General features: G+C 45.3%; 1 protein-coding gene across 1 annotated transcript; it reads right to left on the reverse strand.

Moving 5' to 3' along the window:
• Positions 1–5,760: 5,760 nt before the first annotated feature.
• Positions 5,761–22,825, reverse strand: LOC146027977 (uncharacterized). The gene is made up of 3 exons (XM_083158289.1): positions 22,704–22,825; positions 20,642–20,712; positions 5,761–7,430 (listed from the first exon to the last, which is right to left on the reverse strand). The coding sequence occupies exons 2-3, from the start codon at positions 20,706–20,708 to the stop codon at positions 6,277–6,279; spliced, it is 1,221 nt and encodes a 406-aa protein (XP_083014415.1). The 5' UTR covers positions 20,709–20,712; positions 22,704–22,825; the 3' UTR covers positions 5,761–6,276.
• Positions 22,826–24,671: the final 1,846 nt, after the last annotated feature.

Below are 24,671 nucleotides of genomic sequence, written 5' to 3' on the forward strand. Positions count from 1 at the left end.
GGCAGTGCCAGAGCTACCATTATGCAGCTTTAGGCACCTGTCTATTGGCGACAGCATTTAAAAGGCGGCACTGATTGGAAAGAAAGCTGTGAGATGTGTGCGCTGCATAGTGAGGGATGTGAGGCACCCACTCCTTACTCACTTAGTATTGTATCTACCGGTTGCCTGTCCCGGCATCCCACAGCTTGGCAGAAGATCAGCTCCCTCAGCGGAAAGCAAGAGGAGCAGAGAAGAGGACTGCGCTGTCGGCGGTGCTGGGGGTGATTCTGGGTGCTATTGCGGAGATGTTTATAGGCAGTATCCACCTTTGGGGGTAGATGGGCCTAGGGCCCGGCGGCAGGACCCATGCACATAAGGTTAGTGACTAGACAAAGATAAGGGCAGATTAGTACAATTATGTCAGCACAGACTTGGAGTCAAATTAACAAGAGTCAAAGGAAAATAGAAATTATTGATTTACACATACCATCATTATCCAAATTAAAATACTGTCTGGGTTTGCAAGCGCAGCGCTTGCACCCCTGTTGGAGTACCTGCGGTTATACACATAAATACACACAGTGTCGGACTGGCCTACAGGGGCATAGAGTAAACCCCTGGTGGGCCCCACTGCCTGAGCTCCCACCTCCAACTATAGGGATTAGGTTCCAGACTGTGCACATGAATTATACATTATACATATTATAGTGCACTACAAATATGGTGTTCTACAGTTCATGGGGAAAATTCTCTAAAACAGAAATGCGGTAAAAACCCGTAACCGCATTTCTGTATGCTCTATTGCCCCTCCGCAGTAACAGCACTGCGGAGGGAATCGCCAGCAAAAGCTGGTGATTCCCTGCTAAAGCGGCTTCTTACCGCAGTGCTACTGTGAGGGATCCGTCACGGATCCCTCCCAGCATGCCCCCCGCCGTCCCCGTCACTCTGCGCATGCGGACTCCTGGGTCTCTGACCCGGAAGTGTGGTCAGCTTGAAGAAGCTAAACTAGTGAAACACGTGTCCTTTCCGTTGTAGTGCTAGAGCAGTGTTTTTCAACCACTGTGCCGTGGCACACTAGTGTGCCTTGAGCTGTTCTCAAGTGTGCCCCCAGATCTAGAGATGCCCAAACCAGTTTACAGCCACCACCAGTTCAACTGGTCTCTTCTTTTCATGTAAAGGGCCAATGTATTTTATTTTTGTTACCTGTGGGGACCAATGTGATTGTTTTTTATATGGGGACCAATAGGTTTGTTTGTTTTTCTTGTGGGGGCCAATGTGTTTTGCCCTGTGGTGATCATAGTGTGCCTTGGGATTTTTTTAAACTTATTTAGTGTGCCCCAAGGTAAAAAGGTTGAAAATCACTGTGCTAGAGAATAGACTGTTTGGTGTTAGTGTAGGAAATTTATTATCCGCATGTAACATTGTTATACCAGGTGTATCTGTATCTTTACCTAGGAGATTGGTGTTGCGCAATTGTAACAATAGAGGGCATACTTGAACTAAGAACTATCAGGGTATACCCTATATCACCAACTATTCAGTACCAGTGTGGTGCAGCAATATATTAAATTAAGAAAGTTCTATAGACAAATCTGCTCAGCAGATGGCACTGCTGCTCCATGTCCTTATCTCTTGAGATACTACACAGATATTTGAGATATTTCTTTCTTAATCTCTGGGCACAATGCCAAATTGGTACAAATAGACACAATAAACCTATTTAGTGTCTATAATTGAATAGAATAGACACTGTATCACTCCTAAAATATCACTAAATCTACAAAAGAAGCCATTTACACTATTGAAAGTCAATTGAGGCAAATATTTAAAGTGTAAATTGGTGGGGACTAGAATGAGTTCCAAATTGTGATATACGAATATATTTTTTGAGAACACTCTGGTGGGGAATTTACCCCTATATACACCCAAACACTATCACCTACAGTCTTCTCTACCTACATTTTAAATCACAAATCTTTCTTTTGAAAACATTATTAAATGTATGTGTGTCGATGTGAATTTTAACCCCTCATTTTCGCTACATGTGGCAGTCTCCTTATCCACCTCATACCTAATAAAGATAAAAGGAGCTCCCACTATTTTTAGTAAAAAGGAATATACCAAAGAAATTGTCTGATTGTTCACAAGGAGTGCATCCAATACAAACTATTTTTCTCTTTTCCTGTTCATAACATTTGGAATAGCACCCCCACACGTGTTAATGAACACACAGTGGAACTCTGCCCATCAATTTTTGGGCATTAATCCAACTATGTGTGCAGAACTCTAAAAAACCACATATGTGCAGATAGTGGGCCTGATTCTCAGTCACATGCATGCTGGAATGTGGTCATATCTAGTGATTTACTGCAGACTGCGCATGTGTTGCAGCGAATGTATTGATTTTAAGTATATTAGGGCAAATCTGCGTTCGATGCATCTCAGTCATTGATCTTCATCCGCCAAATGCCACTACGGTTGCAAATGGGGTTTTCATGTAAGAGAACCGTGTCATAGTTGTGATGTGGCCATGTAGCAAGAATTACAGCATATTCTAATTAGTGTACCTACTTCAATAGTGTACGTGGCATTAATAGTGAAGTCAGCCTGCTCTAGTGGACACATCAGTCACAGAGATCTGAGTGTTGAGAATATGGTCAGGTTTTCCTATTGGTTGGATGTTTGAAGACAGTCAACGGAATTACAGAAGAGTTATGTGTGGCTCAGAGGGCGAGATGGAGCAAGTGGCCAAACCTTTGGCTGTATTATGCATATGCAGCAAGCCCATAATGCGATCAATTCTGGAGCTCGGATACTTGGACAACACCATCTTCAAATCAGCGTTTGCTTATAAAAGCTTTTAGCTTATATCGTGGCTCCCTGCTGTGAGGGATCCAACTAGATCCCTCTCAGCATCTCCCGTGGCGCATGCAAATAGGACTCTGGGTCCTAAAAAACTCTGAGTAAATCAAGCAGCCCTCAACTGGAGACACTCATCATTAAATGCAACCCATTCTACTCCCCTCCCCCCCGGGAATTTGCCTCAATAGTCCTGGTGGGGGTGTATATACCTCCCCAAGGAAATGCGAAAGAGGCCCAACTCCAACTGGCCACCAGGATAACAGACACAGAACTCAAATATCCGGAAGCACTGCTTATAGTGATGGGCGACTTCAACAGTGCCAACCTGTCCCAAGAGCTACCGAAGTACAGACAGCAAGTCAGATGCCACACCAGGGAAGGACGTACCTTAGACCCATGCTACACCACTATCAAGTCTACTTACCGGGCTAACCCCCGGGCATCTCTGGGCCTCTCTGACCACTGCATAGTCCACCTTCTACCAACTTACACCCAGAAGCTAAGGTCGGCTAAACCAGTGGTCAGATCAGTCAAAAGCTGGACAAACGAGGCAAAAATGAAGCTTCAGGCCTGTCTCGAATGCACAGACTGGGGAGTCTTTGAATCCTCCGCTACAAACCTAGACGATCTGACCGACACAGTGACAGCCTACATCAGCTTCTGCGAGGACCTGTGCGTGCCAATCAAAACAGCACGCACCTTCAACATCAACAAGCCATGGTTCAGCGGTCAACTCAGAAAGCTCCGTCGGGCAAAGGAAGAAGCCTATCGCAGTGGTGATATTGTCCTGTACAAACAGTCCAGGAACTCCCTAACACGGGAAATCAAGCTGGCAAAAAAAAGATTCTCAGACAAGCTGGCGAACAACCTGTCACCCAACGACCCCGCGTCAGCTTGGAGAGGCATGCAAGCCATAACCAACTACAAGATCTCTCGAACCCCCTCCACCATGCACCAGAAACGAGTGAACGAGCTGAATGATTTCTACTGCAGGTTCGAGAAGGAAGCTACCTGCATCAGTCCTACCCCTGACCGGGGCAAAACGGCTTGCCCACCCTCCTTCCAAAACTGCCACCCCCAGACTCTCCGGTGGACCAAACAGAGGTAGAAGGAATGTTCAAGAGAGTCAACCCTAGGAAAGCTGGAGGCCCAGACGGAGTGTCTCCATCTGCCCTCAAGACCTGTGCAACACAGCTCGCCCTATCTTTACCAGGATTTTCAACACTTTACTAGAAATGTGCAAGGTCCCCACCTGCTTCAAAGGCTCAATTATCGTCCCGGTTCCCAAGAGCTCAACTGCGAAAGACCTCAATGACTACAGGCCGATTGCACTAACATCGGTGGTCATGAAAGTGCTTGAACGTATGGTGCTGAACCACCTGAGAGTTGTGACAAATGCTCACCTTGACCCCCTGCAGTTTGCCTACAGAGCAAACAGAAGTGTCGAGGATGCAGTCAACCTAGGGCTGCACCACATTCTACAGCACCTGGACAGCCCAGGCACCTATGCAAGGATACTATTTGTTGATTTCAGCTCGGCATTCAACACTATCATCCCTCACATCCTGGAGCCAAAACTCCATTCACTAGGAGTCCCAGAACCTACATGCTCCTGGATCACTGACTTCCTGACTGAAAGGAAACAGGCGGTGAAAGCAGGCGCATTCATGTCAAACACATGCACAATTAGCACCGGTGCCCCTCAAGGATGTGTCCTCTCCCCCCTGCTCTTCTCCCTCTACACAAATGACTGCACCAAAGCAGAACAGTCAGTAAAAATTATAAAATTTGCAGACGACACAACGGTTATCGGCCTAATCATGGATGGAAACGAGTCGGCATACAGACGGGAGGTGGATCAGCTAACTAAATGGTGTAGCGGATACAACCTTGACCTCAACCCCCTCAAAACGGTGGAGATGGTGGTGGACTTCAGAAGGAAACGAAATGCCATGCACCCACTCATAATATCTGACAGAGTAGTGTCGAGGGTCGACTCCTTCAAATTCCTAGGAACAAAGATTTCCTGCGACCTCTAATGGGGTCCCAACATCATTACAACTGTCAAGAAGGCTCAGCAGCGGTTGTTCTTCCTGAGGCAACTCAAGAAATTCAACATCCCGCAGGAGCTGCTGCTCATCTTCTACACTGCCATAGTAGAGTCTGTCCTTTGCTTCTCTATCACAATCTGGTTCGGAGGAGCAAACGAGAACGAAAGACGAAGGTTGCAAAGAGTGGTGAGGATGGCAGAAAAGATCATTGGGGCGGAGCTCCCCACTGTCCAAGAACTGTACCTAGCCAGGGTCAATAAGCGTGCAGGAAAGATCTTGGCGGACAAGCTACACCATGGCCACAACCTGTTTGAACCCCTTCCATCAGGCAGACGTTTTAGGTCCATCCCAGCAAAGACGACAAGAACTACAAAAGTCTTCTTCCCAATAGCTGTCCACCAACTAAACAGTATTGAACGTACCAAATACTAACTCGAACTGTTCTAGATATATGTGAAATGTATGTGATGTATGTTTATGCCTCTCTTCCCACCTCCCCTTGTGTTCCCTGCTTGATGCTGCACTGTTACCACAAAAAATTCCAAGCATACGCAAGTCTACCTGGCCAATAAAGATGATTCTGATTCTGAACCTACAAGTCCTATCAGCAAAAGGACAGCTTTTACTGCAAGAGCCATCCTTTGCTAAAATCTTAATGCATACGTCGTCAATAGACGCCGATATACATGTGGAGAGTAGCGGGATGCATCAAAAGCATTTGTGGTGCTTGCGGCATCCCCCCCCCCAGAATCTGTCCTGTATGTGTTTTACAATGGAATTGCTTTATTATAACAATGGTTCCCAGTGCTTTCTAATGGTTCAGCAAACACTCAAGACAAATTATGAAACAGAACAGTATTTTTATTGTAAAAGAAATACACTGCAATAAAAATATAACAGTTGGGTTTAACACAAACTTTAGATAACAAGATAACAAGACTAGATCATTAATGCCTGTTGCTTGGCCCATCCTTGTAGTAGTAAGTCCAGCAAGATACAAGACTCACAAGGAGAAAACATATGCAGATGCGGTTGCAAGATGCCTAGTTCAGCAGGAGTCCCAAATTCTAATGCATGGGCTGCTCCAAAACAACAACCTCTGTAAGACTGATGTTAAATGATTGAGTGCTTTTTATTTTCCACACTCTAATCCTGCTGCTTCTATTAGTTTGTCTTCCATGCTGCCTCCATTCATCCTTCTTACAACATGACACTGGCTTATCGCATGCAGCCTTGTCTTCACTAACATAATCTTACAAGTGGATGGGTCACTGCATCCCAAAATATAAGATTACTGCATACGGGTCTGTACAATTACAGAACATATAGCTGACAAAATGTTGGAATATCAGAATGACATTTACAGCATAGCTTCCTCTGGAAGTTACAAGAGACTACACATGTTTATATATGTTCTCTGCTGAAAGCTCACCCTACGGCACAGAGGACAGCTGGGGCTTATTTGCATCCATTGTGAAATGCAAAGGGTATGGAATGCATGCCTGCAAGGTAATAACGTAATCCACTCCCCATTATCATAATCAAATACACAAATTGCGCAGCAATCCTTGCGATCATTCTCAGTGACAATGCGAGATGGGAGCATGGAAAATTCTGACCAAAAAGCAGCCAAGCGATTCAGATGAAGGTGTGGGTATGGGAGGGGCTGACTTGGCCCTGGGTGGGGGTTTGGGATAGGCTGACTTGGCCCAGGGTGGTGGTTTGGGATAGGCTGACTTGGCCCAGGGTGGGGGTTTGGGATAGGCTGACTTGCCCCAAGGTGGTGGTTTGGCATACGCTGACTTGGCCCAGGGCGGGGGTTTGGGATAGGCTGACTTGGCCTAGGGCGGGGGTTTGGAATAGGCTGATTTGGCCCAAGGTGGTGGTTTGGCATACGCTGACTTGGCCCAGGGCGGGGGTTTGGGATAGGCTGACTTGGCCTAGGGCGGGGGTTTGGAATAGGCTGATTTGGCCCAAGGTGGTGGTTTGGCATACGCTGACTTGGCCCAGGGCGGGGGTTTGGGATAGGCTGACTTGGCCTAGGGCGGGAGTTTGGAATAGGCTGATATGGCCCAAGGTGGTGGTTTGGCATACGCTGACTTGGCCCAGGGCGGGGGTTTGGGATATGCTGACTTGGTCCAGGGCGGGGGTTTGGGATATGCTGACTTGGTCCAGGGCGGGGGTTAGGGATACGCTGACTTGGCCCATGGCGGGGGTTTGAGATACGCTGACTTGGTCCAAGGCGTGGGTTTCGGAGAAGCTGACTAGGGCCAGCAATGGGGTTTTGGCCTGGTCTCTCTGCAATCATACGTTCAGAATGGTCAGGATGTAAAGTAGGCTGTCTTCTCATTATTTCTGAATGCTCCCTAGCAAGTCTCTGAGGAGATTGGCTCCTGTGTCTAACATTCAGTTCTCTCTGTCGAGTAGATCTTTGTCCTCTTATTATATGTTCAGAATTTTGCCCTTGAACTGTCAATTCTGCATTCTGACTGCGTTCTGATCGCAGCCTCTCCGCAAATATGATAGGGGAAAGTTCATCTGAAAAGATATATCACAGTTATAATAATTGACAACAGGTAACATCTGAATATCAAAGTGTTGATCAATAACATGAGCAGAAATAATAATCACATTTATTGGTTATAAAGTAGAATCAAATGCATGCTTGTTTGTGAAGAGGTGTTTTTTTTGCATATTTTGATACAGCACCTGCTCTAAAAAATGGACACACATTAGAGTGAGACAGACATATGCTGACCATAACTGCATTTATCAATCAAAGAAGCGGAATAGGGCTATTAACATAAATATATCAGATGCAATACTGCAGAAACCTGCTGATAGATCCCCTCTTAGCATTATGTAGCCCGGATCTGCATTTCAAGTGGACTTATACAGTAATCATATGTAATCATCAGCCACTTCATGTGACCAGCTCAGCAGGATTGACTGGTCCCATCTGAGAAACGTTGTGTTGTATTCTGCACATATGGGAGAAAGGGGACAGGGGAGTGTAATACATGTAATAGGGTGCAATTTGCGTTAAAAATCATATGATTTTGCCGTGACCAAAAAAATTGCACAGTATACATCACATCTAGATGTTTTTCAATAAAAAAGTATAGAAATCACAAATGTAATACTTTTCAAATCGCATCCATAACATTACCAAAAATCACCAGAAAACAATGACCTGGCTCTAGCACACGCGGTGGGTGTCAGGTTGATATTCTGTGTACAATACAGAATAAATAACATTGGGTTATTCTGGTGAACTATACGTCACAGCAAGCCTCCTGCTTGCAGAGACTTGGAGAAACACAAGTTCCAGCATGCAGGGCATTAAAGGGCCCACTGGGACTTGTAGTTCCACAGCAGGACCAATGTTAAATAAAGACAGTAAAACTTTAATAACCTAGATACATACATACACACATACTACTTACTGTACATACCTACCTTGACACGTAGATTGGGTCCACTTGTCCAGTAAAAAAATGCAATAGGAACCTGTAAAAAAAAATAATTATACTTACCTAGTCCAGTCTGTCCTCTTGTCCCTTTAGGACATCCAGGGGTGAAAAAAACAAACAAACCAAGAAACGTGGACCAGCAGACATGAGGGCATGTTTACTCAAAGGGGTTTATTCTGGTTCACTCGAAAAGGCAAATTCCTTCTGAAATGGACAAAACCATGTGCACTGCAGGGAGGGAGATGTAACATGTGCAGAGAGATTTAGATTTGGGTGAGTTATTTTGTTTCTGTGCAGGGAAAATACTGACTGCTTTTTTTTACACTGCAATATAGATCTCACTTTGAAGTAAAACCCCACCCAAATATTCCCCACCTGCAGTGCACATGGTTTTGTCCATTTGAGAAGGAATTTGCCTTTGTGAGTGAACCAGAAGAAGGGCCAAAGGTTACACTTGGAGGGCAGGACCCCACACCTTTTTAATTTTAGTAAAAACCGGTTGATAAAAAAAATGCCCCTTCACTAAAAAAATCACATTCCCATTACTAAAAATTCACCAGAAATCGTACATGTGAAGTGTGATTTGGTGTCATTTTTTAGTGTACTAAAAAAATCGCACCCTATTACATTTCATCCATGGGGGGAAATTTACTAATATGTGTATTCTACTTCACATGTGATGTTGCTATGGGCTACGAATCAGATCATGTCTACTATCTTCTAGAGGGTGCTAAATAAATAAGAAGTAGATTCTGATGCCCATAGCAACATCACATGTGAAGTAGAATACACATATTAGTAAATTTCCCCCATTTTATTAATTGAGAAACAAGTGATGGTAAAATGCTACAGGGTTGGGAAGCTTGTGTGACATGGATCTGCTAAACATACCCCCAGGGTTGTGCTATACACCCATTAGGTGTATTATCTCACTAAAATATTCTTAAAAATATTTTAAATTATCAGTATAAAGTTTTCTGATACAATTAAGAAACTTGTAAATTTTTTATATGCTTAAGCATAAATTTAACTAAAACCCGTACTGTGCCATGATTACCAATATTGGGAATCACTGACCTAAAACAAATACGGTTTGGGTTTCTCTTATTGATACAATTTATGAATGTATTATATTGTATAATTGTACAATACATTGTGTACCTTTAACCAATCAGAGTGGCTCTCTCCCATCCTAGTCAGAGTGAAGACTATTCGATTAGAGTCACAAATTAAGAGCCTGTTTTTTATTCTAGTGTTGTCTATGTGGTTATACAAATATATGCATGTCATACTAGGCCGGGATGAGGGACCTGGCGCGTGCTGGGGAACTGAGGGACCGACTGGAGGATGGAAACTTGGAGGTCGATTGTAATGTCTACTCATGTAACTGTGGAAGAATGCAGAGGATACTGAAGAAAGCTTGAAATGCTTTAATTATTAATTCTGCAATACAATGGAAAAGAATAATCGATGATACGAACTTCAGTAGTAATAATCTCTAATGAATAAAGTCTTTGGCATTGAGGGATGAAGCTTGAAAGACAAAAACTGTAGTATACAATGGATTGCAGTCTTGGAGAAAAGCTGGTATCTGTAGCTTTCAGAAAGAAATACTATGAAGGCTATGGCTTGAAGATATACTGCGAAGACTGTGGCTTGAAGATATACTGCGAAGACTGTGGCTTAAAGTTATACTGCAGTGACTGTGGCTTGAAGATACACTGCGAAGACTGTGGCTTAAAGTTATACTGCAGAGGCTGTGGCTTGAAGTTATACTGTGAAGACTGTGGCTTGAAATTATATTGCAAAGACTGTGGCTTGAAGATATACTGCGGAGACTGTGGCTTGAAGTTATACTGTGGAGACTGTGGCCTGAAGATATACTGCGGAGACTGTGGCTTAAAGTTAGACTGTGAATACTGTGGCTTGAAGTTATACTGTGAAGACTGTGGCCTGAAGATATACTGTGAAGACTGAGGCTTGAAGTTATACTGCGGAGACTGTGGCTTGAAGTTATACTGTGAAGACTGTGGCTTGAAGTTATACTGCGAAGACTGTGGCTTCAAGTTATACTGCAGAGACTGTGGCTTGAAGATCTATACTGTGAAGACTTTGGCCTGAAGATATACTGTGGAGACTGTCAGAACCGGTATACCCTCCAGGACCAGGCTAAGCAACCATATGTCAACTGAGGAGAGAGGCAGCATCTGAACAGGCAACATCTGAACAGGCGCAGCAAGGGTTTACCACAGGAGCTCAGGACTCAAGCACCTTACACAGTAAGCAACTAGAAGTACTGGCACAGAGGCTGGAAACCTAAACACCCTTTTAAGGCAACACAGAACCAAGTGCAGGGACTTCAACATGGCAACCTCCTGTAAAGAGGACACCTGCTGGATCTGGAGTTTAACAACCCTCAGTCTCCAGTGCCCAATCCTCGTGCACTATCGCCATGCTGAGACCCCACGCCTGATGCGCTGCACAGAGATGTAACCCTGCCAGCCCAAGCCTGTAGTGCTGCCCACCGCCACATGCACCCCGCCGGTAGCCCCCTGCCAAGGAAGTAAGTCTCCGGAGCCTGACAATGCAACAGCCAATAAAACACTTTATTCTATTTCTTTTGTTTAACATATTTTATTCAGATTTGATATACAATGTATAAGATTCTCAATAAATGCACAATACATAAAAAAATAATAATAATAATAATAAAAAATTAAAATAAATAAAATAAAATAGGATAATGTCCTTCAAGCTATTGCAAAGAACAAACCATACAATTGCAAATTGACACATACATTTTGCTGTAAAATTGTTCCTATACCTTTTGAAAGTGTTGTTACCATATCTACTCTTACTTTAACATTTTAAGTTATTTCGGATCAATAATGTTGAAGGACATAGTATAAAAAAAAATAATAAAAAATATAGCCCGGGGATATTTAATTTGTAAGAGTTCTTCAGAGATGCTTTTTCAAATGAGTTACCATGCAAAAGGTTATAATACTAAATTCTCAAGATGGTCAAATTTTTTCCTGCCCTGTAAAGATTGTGTAAAAACATACCATGGATTCCATATTTGAATACATTTTATGGAGTTGTTCTGTAGAAATGCCGTTATTTTCTCCATTGAAGCTACAAACCAAATCTTATTTGTCACTGTTTGAGCTGAAGGAGGGTTTTGATTCTTCCAGTGTGATGCAACAAGACATCTTGCCGCACTTATGCTGCTTTCCCACTGCAGACCCGTTTTAAATTACAGGTAATCTTAAACTGTATTTAGCATTCCCACTGCAGCAGATTACAGTTTTAAATGCCATTTAAGTCCCATTCCCATTGCAGGTAAAACGTTTTAGCTCTTCAAAACGTTTTTACAACACAAATGAGTGCCTGTGACTTTATTGGCTTTTCAGGGATAAAAAGGTGCACACCCACAGTTGTTTTCACATAATAAAAGGTGGGGGAGGGGCCAGTGGTGTGTACAAATCCCGCAGCCGTCGACATTTGTGCTATATGTCGGCTCAATTTAACCCATGGTGGACAGTAATATATACATTGCTGGCCAGTGCCAGCTATGTATACATTACTGCCTAATAACTAAATCATTGGTGCCCAGTGGTGCCTGCAATATATAGATTGCTGGCATGTGCCAGCAATCTATATATTACTGGCTTATGATTGTCATTGGTGCCCAGTGGTTCCAGAAATATATAGATTGCTGGCATGTTCCAGCAATCTATATATTACTGGCTTACGTTTTACATTGGTGCCCAGTGGTTCCAGAAATATATAGATTGCTGGCATGTGCCAGCAATCTATATATTACTGGCTTACGTTTTACATTGGTGCCCAGTGGTTCCAGAAATATATAGATTGCTGGCATGTGCCAGCAATCTATATATTACTGGCTTATGTTTTACATTGGTGCCCAGTGGTTCCAGAAATATATAGATTGCTGGCATGTGCCAGCAATCTATATATTACTGGCTTACGTTTTACATTGGTGCCCAGTGGTTCCAGAAATATATAGATTGCTGGCATGTGCCAGCAATCTATATATTACTGGCTTACGTTTTGCATTGGTGCCCAGTGGTTCCAGAAATATATAGATTGCTGGCATGTGCCAGCAATCTATATATTACTGGCTTACAAAAAAAAACATTGGTGGCCAGTGCTGCTCCGTGTGGAGCAGGACGGAGGGAGGCGGGGCATGTGGCCGGACCAGCGCCGCTAACGGCATCCAGCCGCAGCAGCAGCCAGCCGGACACAGCGGGGCAGCGTGGACAAGTGAGTATAAACGCCGGGGGGGGGGCGTACCGCCGGGCTGAAAGTGGTTAATCTTTCAGCCCGGCAGCGTACACACACGGAGATGATGGCTGAAAAAATCAGCCATCATCTCTACCGTTTAAGATGCATTCCCATTGCCTCTTAAACGGTAGATTACCGTGTAAAACTCTGCTTTGGAAACGGGTTGAAATACCGTTTAACTTTAAACGGTATTTCAACTCTGGCGCTTTCCCACTGCAGCCTTAAACGGTATTTTGCCCTCAAAAATCGGCAAAATACCGTTTTAAGGCTGCAGTGGGAAAGGGGCATAAGTATGTGGCTTGCTAATTTTTCTGAAAGAGGGTCTAGAGAAGTTATCGAATGTCCTAGCAGAAAAGACCATGGGTCCCTAGTTACTTTAGTTAGTAATACTTTACTTAATAAATTTGCTACTTCTTCCCAATAAGCTGCTATTTTATGTGCAGAAAAGTGCCCGACTCACCACAACCTCTCCAGCATAGGGGAGAAGCTGAACTATACATTCTATTTAGTCTAGCTGGTACCAAGTACCAGCGATAATACATTTTATATGCATTCTCCTTAATCAGGGTGGAGATTGAATTTTTAGATAATCGCTCACGAATTACAGGCCAAGAATCTTCATCCGGTGTATCTCCCAAATCATTATTCTATTTCTTATGTGATAACGCAGATTTACAAGGTATCACTTCCCAATGTTTCCATTGCACCTGCAGTTATCTGGAGTTAGTCAGATACAGGTTTCAGATTATCCAGATTTATCACAATTCACTTTTTTAATGAGAATGTGATCAATAATTTTGACCAAAATTTGAAACATGAAAATTTTAATTTCCACAGGAATTTAGCAATATCCTTTTGCTAGGAGAAGACTTGGAAATGACTAGAATTTAATTTTGCAGCCAACTCTGCATTAGCTATTATCTGTTAACCATGTTAGATTTAAAGACGATTATAATGTGTACTTGGTATATTTTGTTACTTTTCCGAGGACTAAGTGCTCCTGATGTTCCCTTAATGAAGAGCATGGAAGAAATCCTACTGTAAAGCATTGAAATTATCCTGAGACCATACCTCCCACCTATCTCATTTACAGTAGTACAATTCCATTTCCAGGGGACTGGCCAGATGCCTCCCCATAGGATCGATTTCTTAGGAAGTATACAACTGAGTGCAGCATATATATTATTTTTATACGACAATCACCCATTGGTGACATGAAAATATGATTTTGGGTACCTACCGGTAAATCCTTTTCTCGTAGTCCATATGGGACACTGGGTTGAATACTATGGGGATAGAGATCCTCCGCAGGAGAGACAGGCACATTAAAACTTTCAGTGTGGGTGCACTGGCTCCTCCCCTCTATCTCCCTCCACTAGTCAGTTAATGAAAAACTGTGCCTAAGGAGAGCTATGTGAGAAGGTATGTGAACAAATCACGTGGTGAGATTCTCACAGCACACCCAAACCAAACAAAAAAATAATAAAAGGAGGTGAATCATAACAACTTCTGAGTTCACCAATGACTGTTGAAGAAAGACAACAAGCCCTAACCGTGTAAGGAACAGTGTCTTACAGCAGAAATGCCGCACAGAGGCGGGCTTCCAGTATCCCATATGGACTACGAGAAAAGGATTTACCGGTAGGTACCCAAAATCCAATTTTCTCTACCGTCCAATGGGATACTGGGTTGAATACTATGGGGAGGTCCCAAAGCTACCAGAACGGGTGGGAATGTGCGGAATGTGCGGAATCTGCTGTAGAACCGCTTGTCCGAACTGGGAATCCTCCCTGGCCAGAGTGTCAAATCTGTAAAATTTTACAAATGTGTAATGACCTAACCAAGTTGCAGCCCTGCACAGCTGCAGGGCCGAGACCCCTCGGGCAGCCGCACAAGAAGTCCCCACAGATCTGGTGGAATGGGCCTTCAACGACGGAGGAAGGGACAAACCAGCCTTTGCATAGGACTGTTGTATCGTGCATCGAATCCAATGTGCTATGGTCCTTGTAGATGCAGGAGAGCCCTTCTTTTGCGCATCGTACAACACAAATAGACTATCCGTCTTACAGATTCTAGCTGTGCGCTTAACATACACCTTGAGAGTGTGTACCACATCCAAAGAGAGAGTATATCCGGATGTACCGCGCTGGAAGGAACAACAATAGGTTGGTTGAGGTGGAACGCTGACACAACCTTCGGTAGGAACTGCGGCCTAGTCCTGAGCTCCGCCCTATCCTCATGGAACACCAGGTATGGATTTTTACAGGACCGCGCCCCGAGCTCAGACTCCCGCCTGGCTGAAGCCAAAGCCAGCAGGACAACAGTCTTCCAAGTAAGATGTTTTAACTCAGATTCTTCCAGAGGAACGAATCAAGAGGAATTGAGAAAAGTGAGAACCACATCCAGGTCCCAAGGCGCAGTGGGTGGCACAAAAGGAGGCTGAATCCTCAGCAACCCTTGTAAAAAAGGTTTGAACCTCAGGCAAGGCCGTCAGCTTCTTTTGAAAAAATACAGAGCCGAGATCTGGACCTTCAAGGAACCCAACCGGAGACCCAGCTCCAAGCCAGCCTGAAGAAATCTTAACAGATTATTAAGACGAAATACGGCTGGTGGCAAGCTAGTTCTTTCACACCAGGCTATGTATTTCTTCCATATCACATGATAGTGAGAAGCTGTGACTGGTTTCCTGGCACGCGTCATGGTGTAATAACCGAGGGATGCAGGCCCTTGTGGCCTAATATCTGCCGCTCAACCTCCAGGCTGTTAAACGCAGCCGCTGTAAGTCCTGATAGACGAACGGCCCCTGGAGAAGATCTTTTCTTTGAGGAAGACGCCACGGGTCTTCCACCTGCATGGCCTGAATGTCCCCGTACCAAGCCCTTCGAGGCCAGTCTGGTGCCACTAGGATGGCTTCTGCTCTTTGATGCCGAATTCGCTTACACCAACTGGAAAACCCATGTCCAAGTCAGGGCATCCATACCGCCCCGGGATCCCTGGTCCGTGCACAGTACCTGTCCACCTTGCGATTCAACCGTAAGGCCATAAGGTTGATCTGAGGGAGCCCCCAAAGATCCACAATTTCTCGGAACACCTGAGGGTGAAGTCCCCACTCCCCGGGGTGGAGGTCATGACGACTGAGGAAGTCCGCCTCCCAGTAGTCGACTACCGGTATGAAGATTGCCGACAGGGCCTTCACATGGTGTTCTGCCCAGGAGAATATCTTGTTGGTTTCCCTCATACAAGGCATGCTCCTCGTTCCTCCTTGGCGGTTCATGCAAGCAACCGTAGTTGCATTGTCCAACTGGAGTTGCACCGCCTTGCCCTGCAACATCGGCGCCGCCTGTAACAGGGCGTAGTAAACTGCCCTTAACTCCAGGTTGTTAATATGCAGCATGGATTCCAGTGGAGACCAACGGTCTTGTAGACGGACTCCCCAACCTCTGAGACAGGCATCCGTGGTTAGCAGAAGCCAGTCCTGGATGCCTGGAAACAGCGACCCGCTAAGAGATTTGGCGAATAGAGCCACCACTGCAGGGAGAGTTTGGTCTGTGTTGACAGGCAAATCCACCTGTGCATTTGTAGGGGGGACCCCGACCACTTTGTAAGAATATCCAGCTGAAAAGTCCTGGAGTGGAACCGGGCATACTGGATGGCTTCGAATGAAGCAACCATTTTGCCCAACAACCTGAGGCAGAGGTGTACCGAGACCCGAGGGTTTGTTAGGACCTCTCTTACCAATTGTTGTATTGCTGAGGCCTTTTCGACTGGCAGGAATACCTTCTGTTCCACCGTGTCGAGAGTCATACCCTGGAACATCATTCTCCGGCTCGGGATCAACGAGGATTTTGGTATATTTCAAATCCACCCGTGGTCCCTTTGTACCTGCATGGTCAGATTGAGTGCACTCCTCAGGGCCTCCTCCGATTCTGCCTTGATCAGCAGGTCGTCCAGGTAGGGTATTACATTTACCCTATGGAGCCTGAGAAGGAACATCATTTCTGCCATGAGCTTGGTTAAGACGCGCGGGGCCGTAGACAGACCGAAGGGTAGCGCCTGAAATTGGTAATGGCTGTCTCCCACTGCAAATCTTAGAAAGACTTGATGGGGAGGGGGGGGGAGCAAATCGGGACGTGCAAGTAGGCGTCCTTGAGGCCAGAAACTCCCCTTGTTCCAGAGAGGCAATCACCGATCGGAGCGACTCCATTTTGAATTTGAACACCTGAAGAAAAGGGTTCAGTGACTTCAGATTCAAAATGGGCCTTACCGAACCGTCCGGTTTTGGGACAAGGAACAGGTTGGAATAGTATCCCTGACCCTGTTCCTGCCTTGGCACTGGTAGAATTACCTTTGACTGGAGGAGCTTGTGAATTGCTCCCTGTAAGAGAACCCGATCCTCCATTGAGGCTGGAAGGGCCGACTTGAAATAACATCGGGGAGGGGGCCTGGCGAACTCCAGCCTGTAGCCTAGCAAAATTCGACTCCTGGGCCAGGAATCTAGGCAAGAGGCATCCCACACATTGCTGAAGTGCGACAGTTGAACCCCCACCTCGAGATTCTCTCATGGTGGGTGTACCCCGTCATGCGGCTGGCTTGGAAGAAGCAGCGCGTTTGAACGGTCCTGATGACCTGAGGGGTTTGGCTTCCTAAATTTTCCTCTCGTGCCTCGGCTAGCATTTGAGGCGCCTCTGGCCTTTGGGCGGAACTTAGACCCGTGAAAGGACTGCTGGGAGGGACTTGTGAAAGGGCGCTTTACAACAGTGGGTGCTGACGGGAGGAACGTGGATATACCTGCCGTAGCCTTGGAAATCCAGTCGTCAAGCTCACTACCAAAGAGCCTTTCCCCCGTGAAAGGGATTCTTTCTACACTCTTTTTAGAATCCACATCAGCCACCCACTGGCGCAACCACAGTTCCCGCCGGGCCGACACGGCCATTGCAGAATTCCACGCGTTTATAGCGCCCAATTCCTTCTGTGCCTCACAAACCACCCGTGTCGTGTCCTGAATATGACACAGATTTTCACCTATCTGAGTCACAGACATGTCCCCAACAAACCCTCTTGGATTTGCGTGGACCAAGTATAAATGGACTTAGCCATCCAAGAACTGGCCAGTACTGGGCGTTGGGAAGTCCCACTGGCCATGTACATGGACTTGAGCGTTGCTTCAAGTCTCCTATCTGCACCATCCTTGAGTGTGGAAACCCCAGGAACTGGTAACAGCACCATCTTGAAAGGCGGGAAACAGAGGAATCCACCACTGGCGGTTCCTCAAACTTCTTCCTACCCACAGGATCAAAAGGGTACAAATTAGCAAACCTCTTTGAGAGCTGGAACCTCTTTTCAGGGTTCTGCCAGGCACTTTTTAATGCACTCTCTAATTCTGCCTGTTCAGGGAAATACACAGGCCATCTTTTCTGGGTCATGAAGACTGGATCCCCTTCAGAGGGTTCCTCCAGGAAGTTATAACACTTCTCTAATGGCTTTAATTAATGCCTCAGACCCATGAGTTGAAGTCTGCTCCTGAACAGTTTCCTGTTCATTTGCCTCCTCTCCTTCTTCAAGGATGTCCTCATCATCATCTGTATCAGGGGCCATTGCCGTAGCAGGCCGCTTTTGAGGCTGAGCAGGAGGAGGGGTGAGAATATCAACCCTGGCAGACAATATGGCTGTGTATTAGCAGACAGCTGGGAAGAGACAGAGTCCAGCAGCGTTTTAATGCTGCTGGCCCAAGCAGGCTCCTGACTAAATGCCTGCGACCTATCCACAAGTTGTGGGGGCACCCCACTGACCTGAGTGGTCACACCACTAGGCTGTGGTAGCATACACGGCTCACAGGTAACCTGTGACTGTGAAGCTGGTATGAATTTTGTGCTGCACACCATGCATGTTAACTTTTTCACCATGATGAAGCTGCACACAGACCCCACAGTAGTGCGCGCGCGCACACACACACACACACACACACACACACACACACACACACACAGACACAGACTTGATCAAACTGTAACTATACACAGTATGAAGATCTAAATGTACCTCTATGTGTTAGAGACTACTGGTGTGTGTAAAAGTGCTTAACTACCCATTGGGGTAGAATCAGAGCAACATGGGGGGACCAGAACACCCTAAACCTTAGCTCACAGATCTGAGTGAGCTGGTAACGCACAAAAAACACAGTGATATGGCATACACAGTGTTAATATACAAAGCTAGGTAACGCTGCTGCGCTAAATAGCTTATAACTTGCTGTCTCTGCCGCTGCTGCATGGGATCAATCCACCACGCCACTGAGGAGCTGTAATGGCGACCTCTGGAAGCGTGAAGAAGCAGGAAGCAGAGACAGGGCGCGCCCAGCAGAGCCTGGTCCCGCTCTGAGCTAAGCCCCTCCCCCTATACACAGAGCTGGCGCTTCCTAGCAATTTTTATACTGGCATAATGGCGCTTTTACATATAATAAAGCCGCCATGGGTATCCCTGGTGGTCCAGCGGCAATCCCCTTATGCCAGTGTGATGAGGGGGGGGTCGCGCAGTCCCTGCATGAGGGCCGCCGCTACTGCCGCCGCCATCTTGCCGCACAAAACGGTTGGGTTTTCCCCTTGTGGGACCCCCATCCCTTACTCACCACAGACGTCTTCGGACCAGTCAGGGGTGTGCGGCAGCTGGGGGGTTTGCTTGATACAGCGCAATGCTGTGCGGTGACAAGCCCCACACAGAACGGAGGTCCTGCAGCAGGGTCAGCTCTGCGCCTTAAGAGGCTGGGGACTGACACTTCCCCTGACTCCCACGAAGTAGGACAGCTGCTTGGTCAAAGCAGCGCCCCAAAATAACAAACTAAATAAAAATTTTCTAAACTGACTAGTGGAGGGAGATAGAGGGGAGGAGCCAGTGCACCCACACTGAAAGTTTCAATGTGCCTGTCTCTCCTGCGGAGGATCTCTATCCCCATAGAATTCAACCCAGTATCCCATTGGACGGTAGAGAAAATTTAGAAACTTGCTATATATATGAGGTTTGACAGCCAACAGTGATAATTTCTTCCACTTTAAAGGACACCAGCTCTACACTTTTTTGGTAATATAATTGTTGTAGAATTATATAGCACTACTTGCTTCACATCACCAGTGGGGGACACAGGACATAAATATAACAGGGTGCACTGTAAATAATATAAACACACATATGAAACAACAGTCTCTGCCCATGAGAGGTTTAATTCTATGGGTGGCTCAATAAGATAACAAGCTCTCTCATTGCATAAATGTATTTAACCCATATATATATATATATATATATATATATATCATAGTCTCCATACTTGTCTAAGCATTTGTTCCAACACTACACCACGGCATCTAACCTGTCATAGAAGAGATCGGTGTCAAGCACATAAAGCCAGGACATGATGGTTTGCCGAACATCACGGTCTGTTACGAATCACCTTCCATCGAGGTGTTTCTTAAATGGTCCAAGAGATGGAAATCACTTGGTACCAGGTCAGGGCTGAACGCTGGATGATCCAGTACATCTCAATGGTAGTTCCATAACGTAATGGAAACGGCTGTCCTGTCATAATCAAAGGCAGTGTACTACACCCCAAACTTGTTTCTTTGACCAGACGTTATCACCGGGACAAGTTGGTGATGAATTTCAGATGCTTATGTGGCCTTTAGACTAAGAAATTTGATCACATTGCGCACTGCTTGGCCATGTTTCTGCCAGCCTGATATTGGGGCAGTGTGACTGACATGAGGTGAGAGGTCTTATTACCTCTTTATGACCAAATCTTGTACAATAACCCATTGAACAACTCGGTTCAGCTACTCAAAAGTACCCTCAACGTTTCAATGTTATTTACTTGTGAGAACAAGAAAAAGTAGGAGGCAGATCATAAAGTTAATGTGCAGCCGACATACCACACATTGATCTGTTCTAGTTAGGTGTTACTGCCCTAAATACTTCACTCACCAACATCTCTAGGTCTCATCCAGTGTCTCTGGTCCTCCAGGAGAGATCTCAGTTCTCGGTAACTCATTTTTCTAAATGTTAATATAAGATATATCAAAATTAAGAAATATAAAAATAAAGAGATATGTTTCGGAAAAGCACATAGTACAATTATAACCTGATGGAATCATCTATAATATATATATGTGGGTGTGTGTGTGTGTCTAGTGTCCGTGAGTCTCTGAAACACTGCCATCTGCTGGCAGAGAGTGAAACTACATCTCTTTCTCACACATGCACAAACACAGAGGTAGCAGACTAGCTTTCAAAGCTTTTGCTTCGAGCGGGCTTACTAGAGTATATACAAGAATACACAGCACACTGTATTTTGTTATTGAAAGACAAGACCACTTCATTAACAAGTGCATCAACTGAAGAAATGAAACTGGTTTTACATAGCAAATTTACCCCCAGGTGTCTGTGCTCAACTACGCTAATTTATGTCAGTCGTTAGGATCTCATACTGTTAATGTACATAATAGTCTTCCATCCTATTTTTTGGGAATCGGTACATCTGTCAGAATGAACTTAGGTCTACAGTCATTAGGTCAACCCCATTAGGTCGACTGGCTGGAAGGTCGACCTGATTTAAGGTCGACATGGGCCAAGGTCGACATGACTTAAGGTCGAATTTGCATAAAGGTCGACATGAGGAAGGTCGACTGGTCATAAGGTCGGCATGGGTTTTTCACTGTTTTTTGATCCGAATGTCGACACAGTCGACATGGACACAGTTGGCAATGACAATCGGACCCTCGCATCGCTTGCTTCGCTCGCGATGCATCGGGCACGGTGGCTCGCTTCGCTCGCCACAGCTTTAATAACCTCCTCCACGCCCTAGTGGATGGTAGGGCATGAAATACCACCTGTCGGCACTTGTCGGCTCAAAAAACAGTGAAAAACCCCATGTCGACCTTATGACCAGTCGACCTTCCTCATGTCGACCTTTATGCAAATTCGACCTTAAGTTATGTCGACCTTGGCCCATGTCGACCTTAAGTCAGGTCGACCTTCCTGCACATCAACAGCTGGAGGGCTACTTATTGCCCACTCATGAGTTGGTAGCATGATGGAACGACCGTTTCCGTCGTGATGGAACGAACGGCCGTTTAAAACATGGGAGTTCTAGGGGTATGTTTATTAAAATATAGGTTTCCAAAAGTGGAGATTTTGCTCGTAGCAATCAATCTGTCATGAAGGGCACACCAGGGGAAGGGCTTAAGTGGTACAGCAAGCTACCACAGAGGCTTGGCCAACCAGTCAGAGAATATAAATACTACAGTGCATGGTCTGTTAATTCAGGTTCCTGCTCTACCAGTTAACTTAACAATTTCCAGAGCATATTCGAAAACCTGACATTAGAAGAGGAGGTGGGACCCACCAGGGATTTGCACTGTGCTCCTGTGGACCGCACTGGTCCTGTCTAGAAGGTAGCAGATAAATTATAAATAGAATCTGATGGTTGCTTAGGGCAACACCTTCATATTCCAAAACCTGCATTTTAGTAAACATAGCCAATAATGCACAAGAGCGGACATTGATTAGCTCATGTGTGAGCTACGGGGGACATTGGGAGGGATCTGAGATTTCTGCAAAAAGAAGCCCAAATGCTATTTTCAGTTTCCCAACCATTAATATGCACACATTTTATGACACATGTAGTTTGTACAGCGCAAATGAACATAAGAAAATGAAAACAGTTCATCTGTGCCAAATACATCTGAACACAAAAAAAAAACCATTTTTTGCATTTATTAAGATATAACATATTTATTCCCAAACTGTCCAGTGCTGACATCATAGGCTGTATCCTAATAATCTAGTAGTTGATGTCCGGGAGTGGGTGCAAGTGGCTACAACTGTCAGTGTCAATTTCTGTACAAGAAAAGTATTTCTTGTCATGCCCACTGATTGTGTATGGGCAGGGTCGGTGTTTATTCTAGATAGGTGAGCTGACAGGGCGTTCCACTAAAGCTACAAACTACATAGCCATTAAGGATGTCTCTCCTCTTACTCTACTTACTTTTACCGCTGGTCTGGTCTGTTGCTAACTTATTTCAGTAATATATATCGGGTGCGGCCATGCGGTGCCTGCGTACTGCCTTCTCCTCGGCGGCTTCCTGCTGCTTAGCCGACGTGTACAGAGGAAGCTCCGCCCCCCGGACGCCGAGGAGCTGCTAGTGCTAACACTAGTGCACGCACTGCACTGCTGATAAACTCAGGTTAAAATGGAGGCAGCGGTGCACAGATAGAGGGAGCATTCTTTTAGTATACAAAGTAACATTTCAAAAATATATATTTCCTGCTAAAAAAGGATAAGAGATCTTACTATACTCTTTCCTGTGCTCATTGTGCTGTAAAAGGAGCCCCTAGTAATAGGTAAAGTTAGTAGATACAAGCATACAATGAACCCTAAGGGTACATTTTCTAATGTAGATGGGATGTTGCCCTTAGCAACCAGTCAGATTATATAATCTGCTAGATTGTGCTAAATAAATTACATGTAGAATCTGATTGGTTGCTATGGGCAACATCCAATCTTCAATAGAACTCCCATCTTAGGAAATGTACCCCATATTTAGAATATATGTTAAATGACAGAACTGCTTGGTATTATAACATTTGAGTCTCTATACCACAGTATATGGGTCTGCACAGAAAGAAAAGCTTGAAATATAGACTAGACTACTGGGCGCTTATTAAGACAGACAGAAATAGTTATAATACTTAAGTTTTATATATTTGCCAGTATGTAACATGGAGCACTGGCAAATGCCTCCTTCATTGTGCATGATACGCAATTGCGTCCGCACACGCTCTTTGGACAGGAGAGGAGCGCGCTGCTCAGACGCAGGAGTCTCATTGCTGGAGCGCCTTAGACGCTCCTACGTATCCCAAAGATGGAGCGCCTCTCCGCCGGCGCTCACTAGGCTTCACAGGAGCTTAGGAGTACTAGCACTGGGCTGCCTTGGAGGAGTCAGCGTAGGACGCACATAACGTACAGGCAGCTGGGAGCTGCCAAGATTCCTAGCTAGAGCGGCACGCGCTCTGCGCTACGCTGATAGCGTAGCTTAAGGCAGTCTGGCAAGCTGCCAAGATTCCTAGCTAGAGCATCCTCGCGCTGCTGCCGCCGTGAAACTAAACAAGTACCAACATATAGAGGGAAATTTACTAAGTAAAAATTGTGGAAAAAAAATCGTATTTTCATACGAAAATACGATTTTTTTGGGGCGTATACGTATTTTTGGCATTTACTATGCCAAAAATACGAATTTTCCTATTCGTATTGATGGGACATTCGTATTTGTATTTACAAATACGAATGATTACACCAGCGATAGAATAATGCAGGGTACACACCACGACGACCCGCGCACGATGCACATCGTGAGCGGGTCGTCAGTGTCTCGTCCGACCCGCTCACGGTGACGCGGGGGGGCACGACCCGCTCACGATGTGCACTGTGAGCGGGTCTGATCCAATGGCGACCCGCACCCGGCAGTATGGTCGTTATTCAGATCCTACCCGCGGGACCGCGCATCGGATCGGTATCGGTCCACACCAGGACAGAAAAGGGCCCAATCACCACACAATCTACATCCAATTGGTCGGAATTGGATCTAGATTGAGGGGATCGGGCCCTAGTCGTCCTGGTGTGTACCCAGCATAAGACAGAAATCACCAACCATTCAAAAGAATGGTGGTTCCTGATTTACTAAGCTAATTAGCGTAAAACGCCCGCGAATGGCCGGGCAAATACGCCAGGAAAATACATTTTATTTTCCTGGCGTATTTGGCTTTAGCCTGCACGGATCAGTCAGATCCGTGCAGGCTTCAGTGTTAAAAAAAAATGGTTAAATAAATAAATAAATTAAAAAAAACGGCGTGGGGTCCCCCCACAGCCGTAACCAGCACCAGGCTGAAAGAGCCGGGGCTTGTTTTAAATAGGGGTTCCCCAATTTTTTTTTAAACCAGCCCCAGGCTCCAGGTC

The sequence above is a fragment of the Crinia signifera genome, chromosome 1, assembly GCF_055691185.1.
Source record: "Crinia signifera chromosome 1, ASM5569118v1, whole genome shotgun sequence".
Lineage (NCBI taxonomy): Eukaryota > Metazoa > Chordata > Amphibia > Anura > Myobatrachidae > Crinia > Crinia signifera.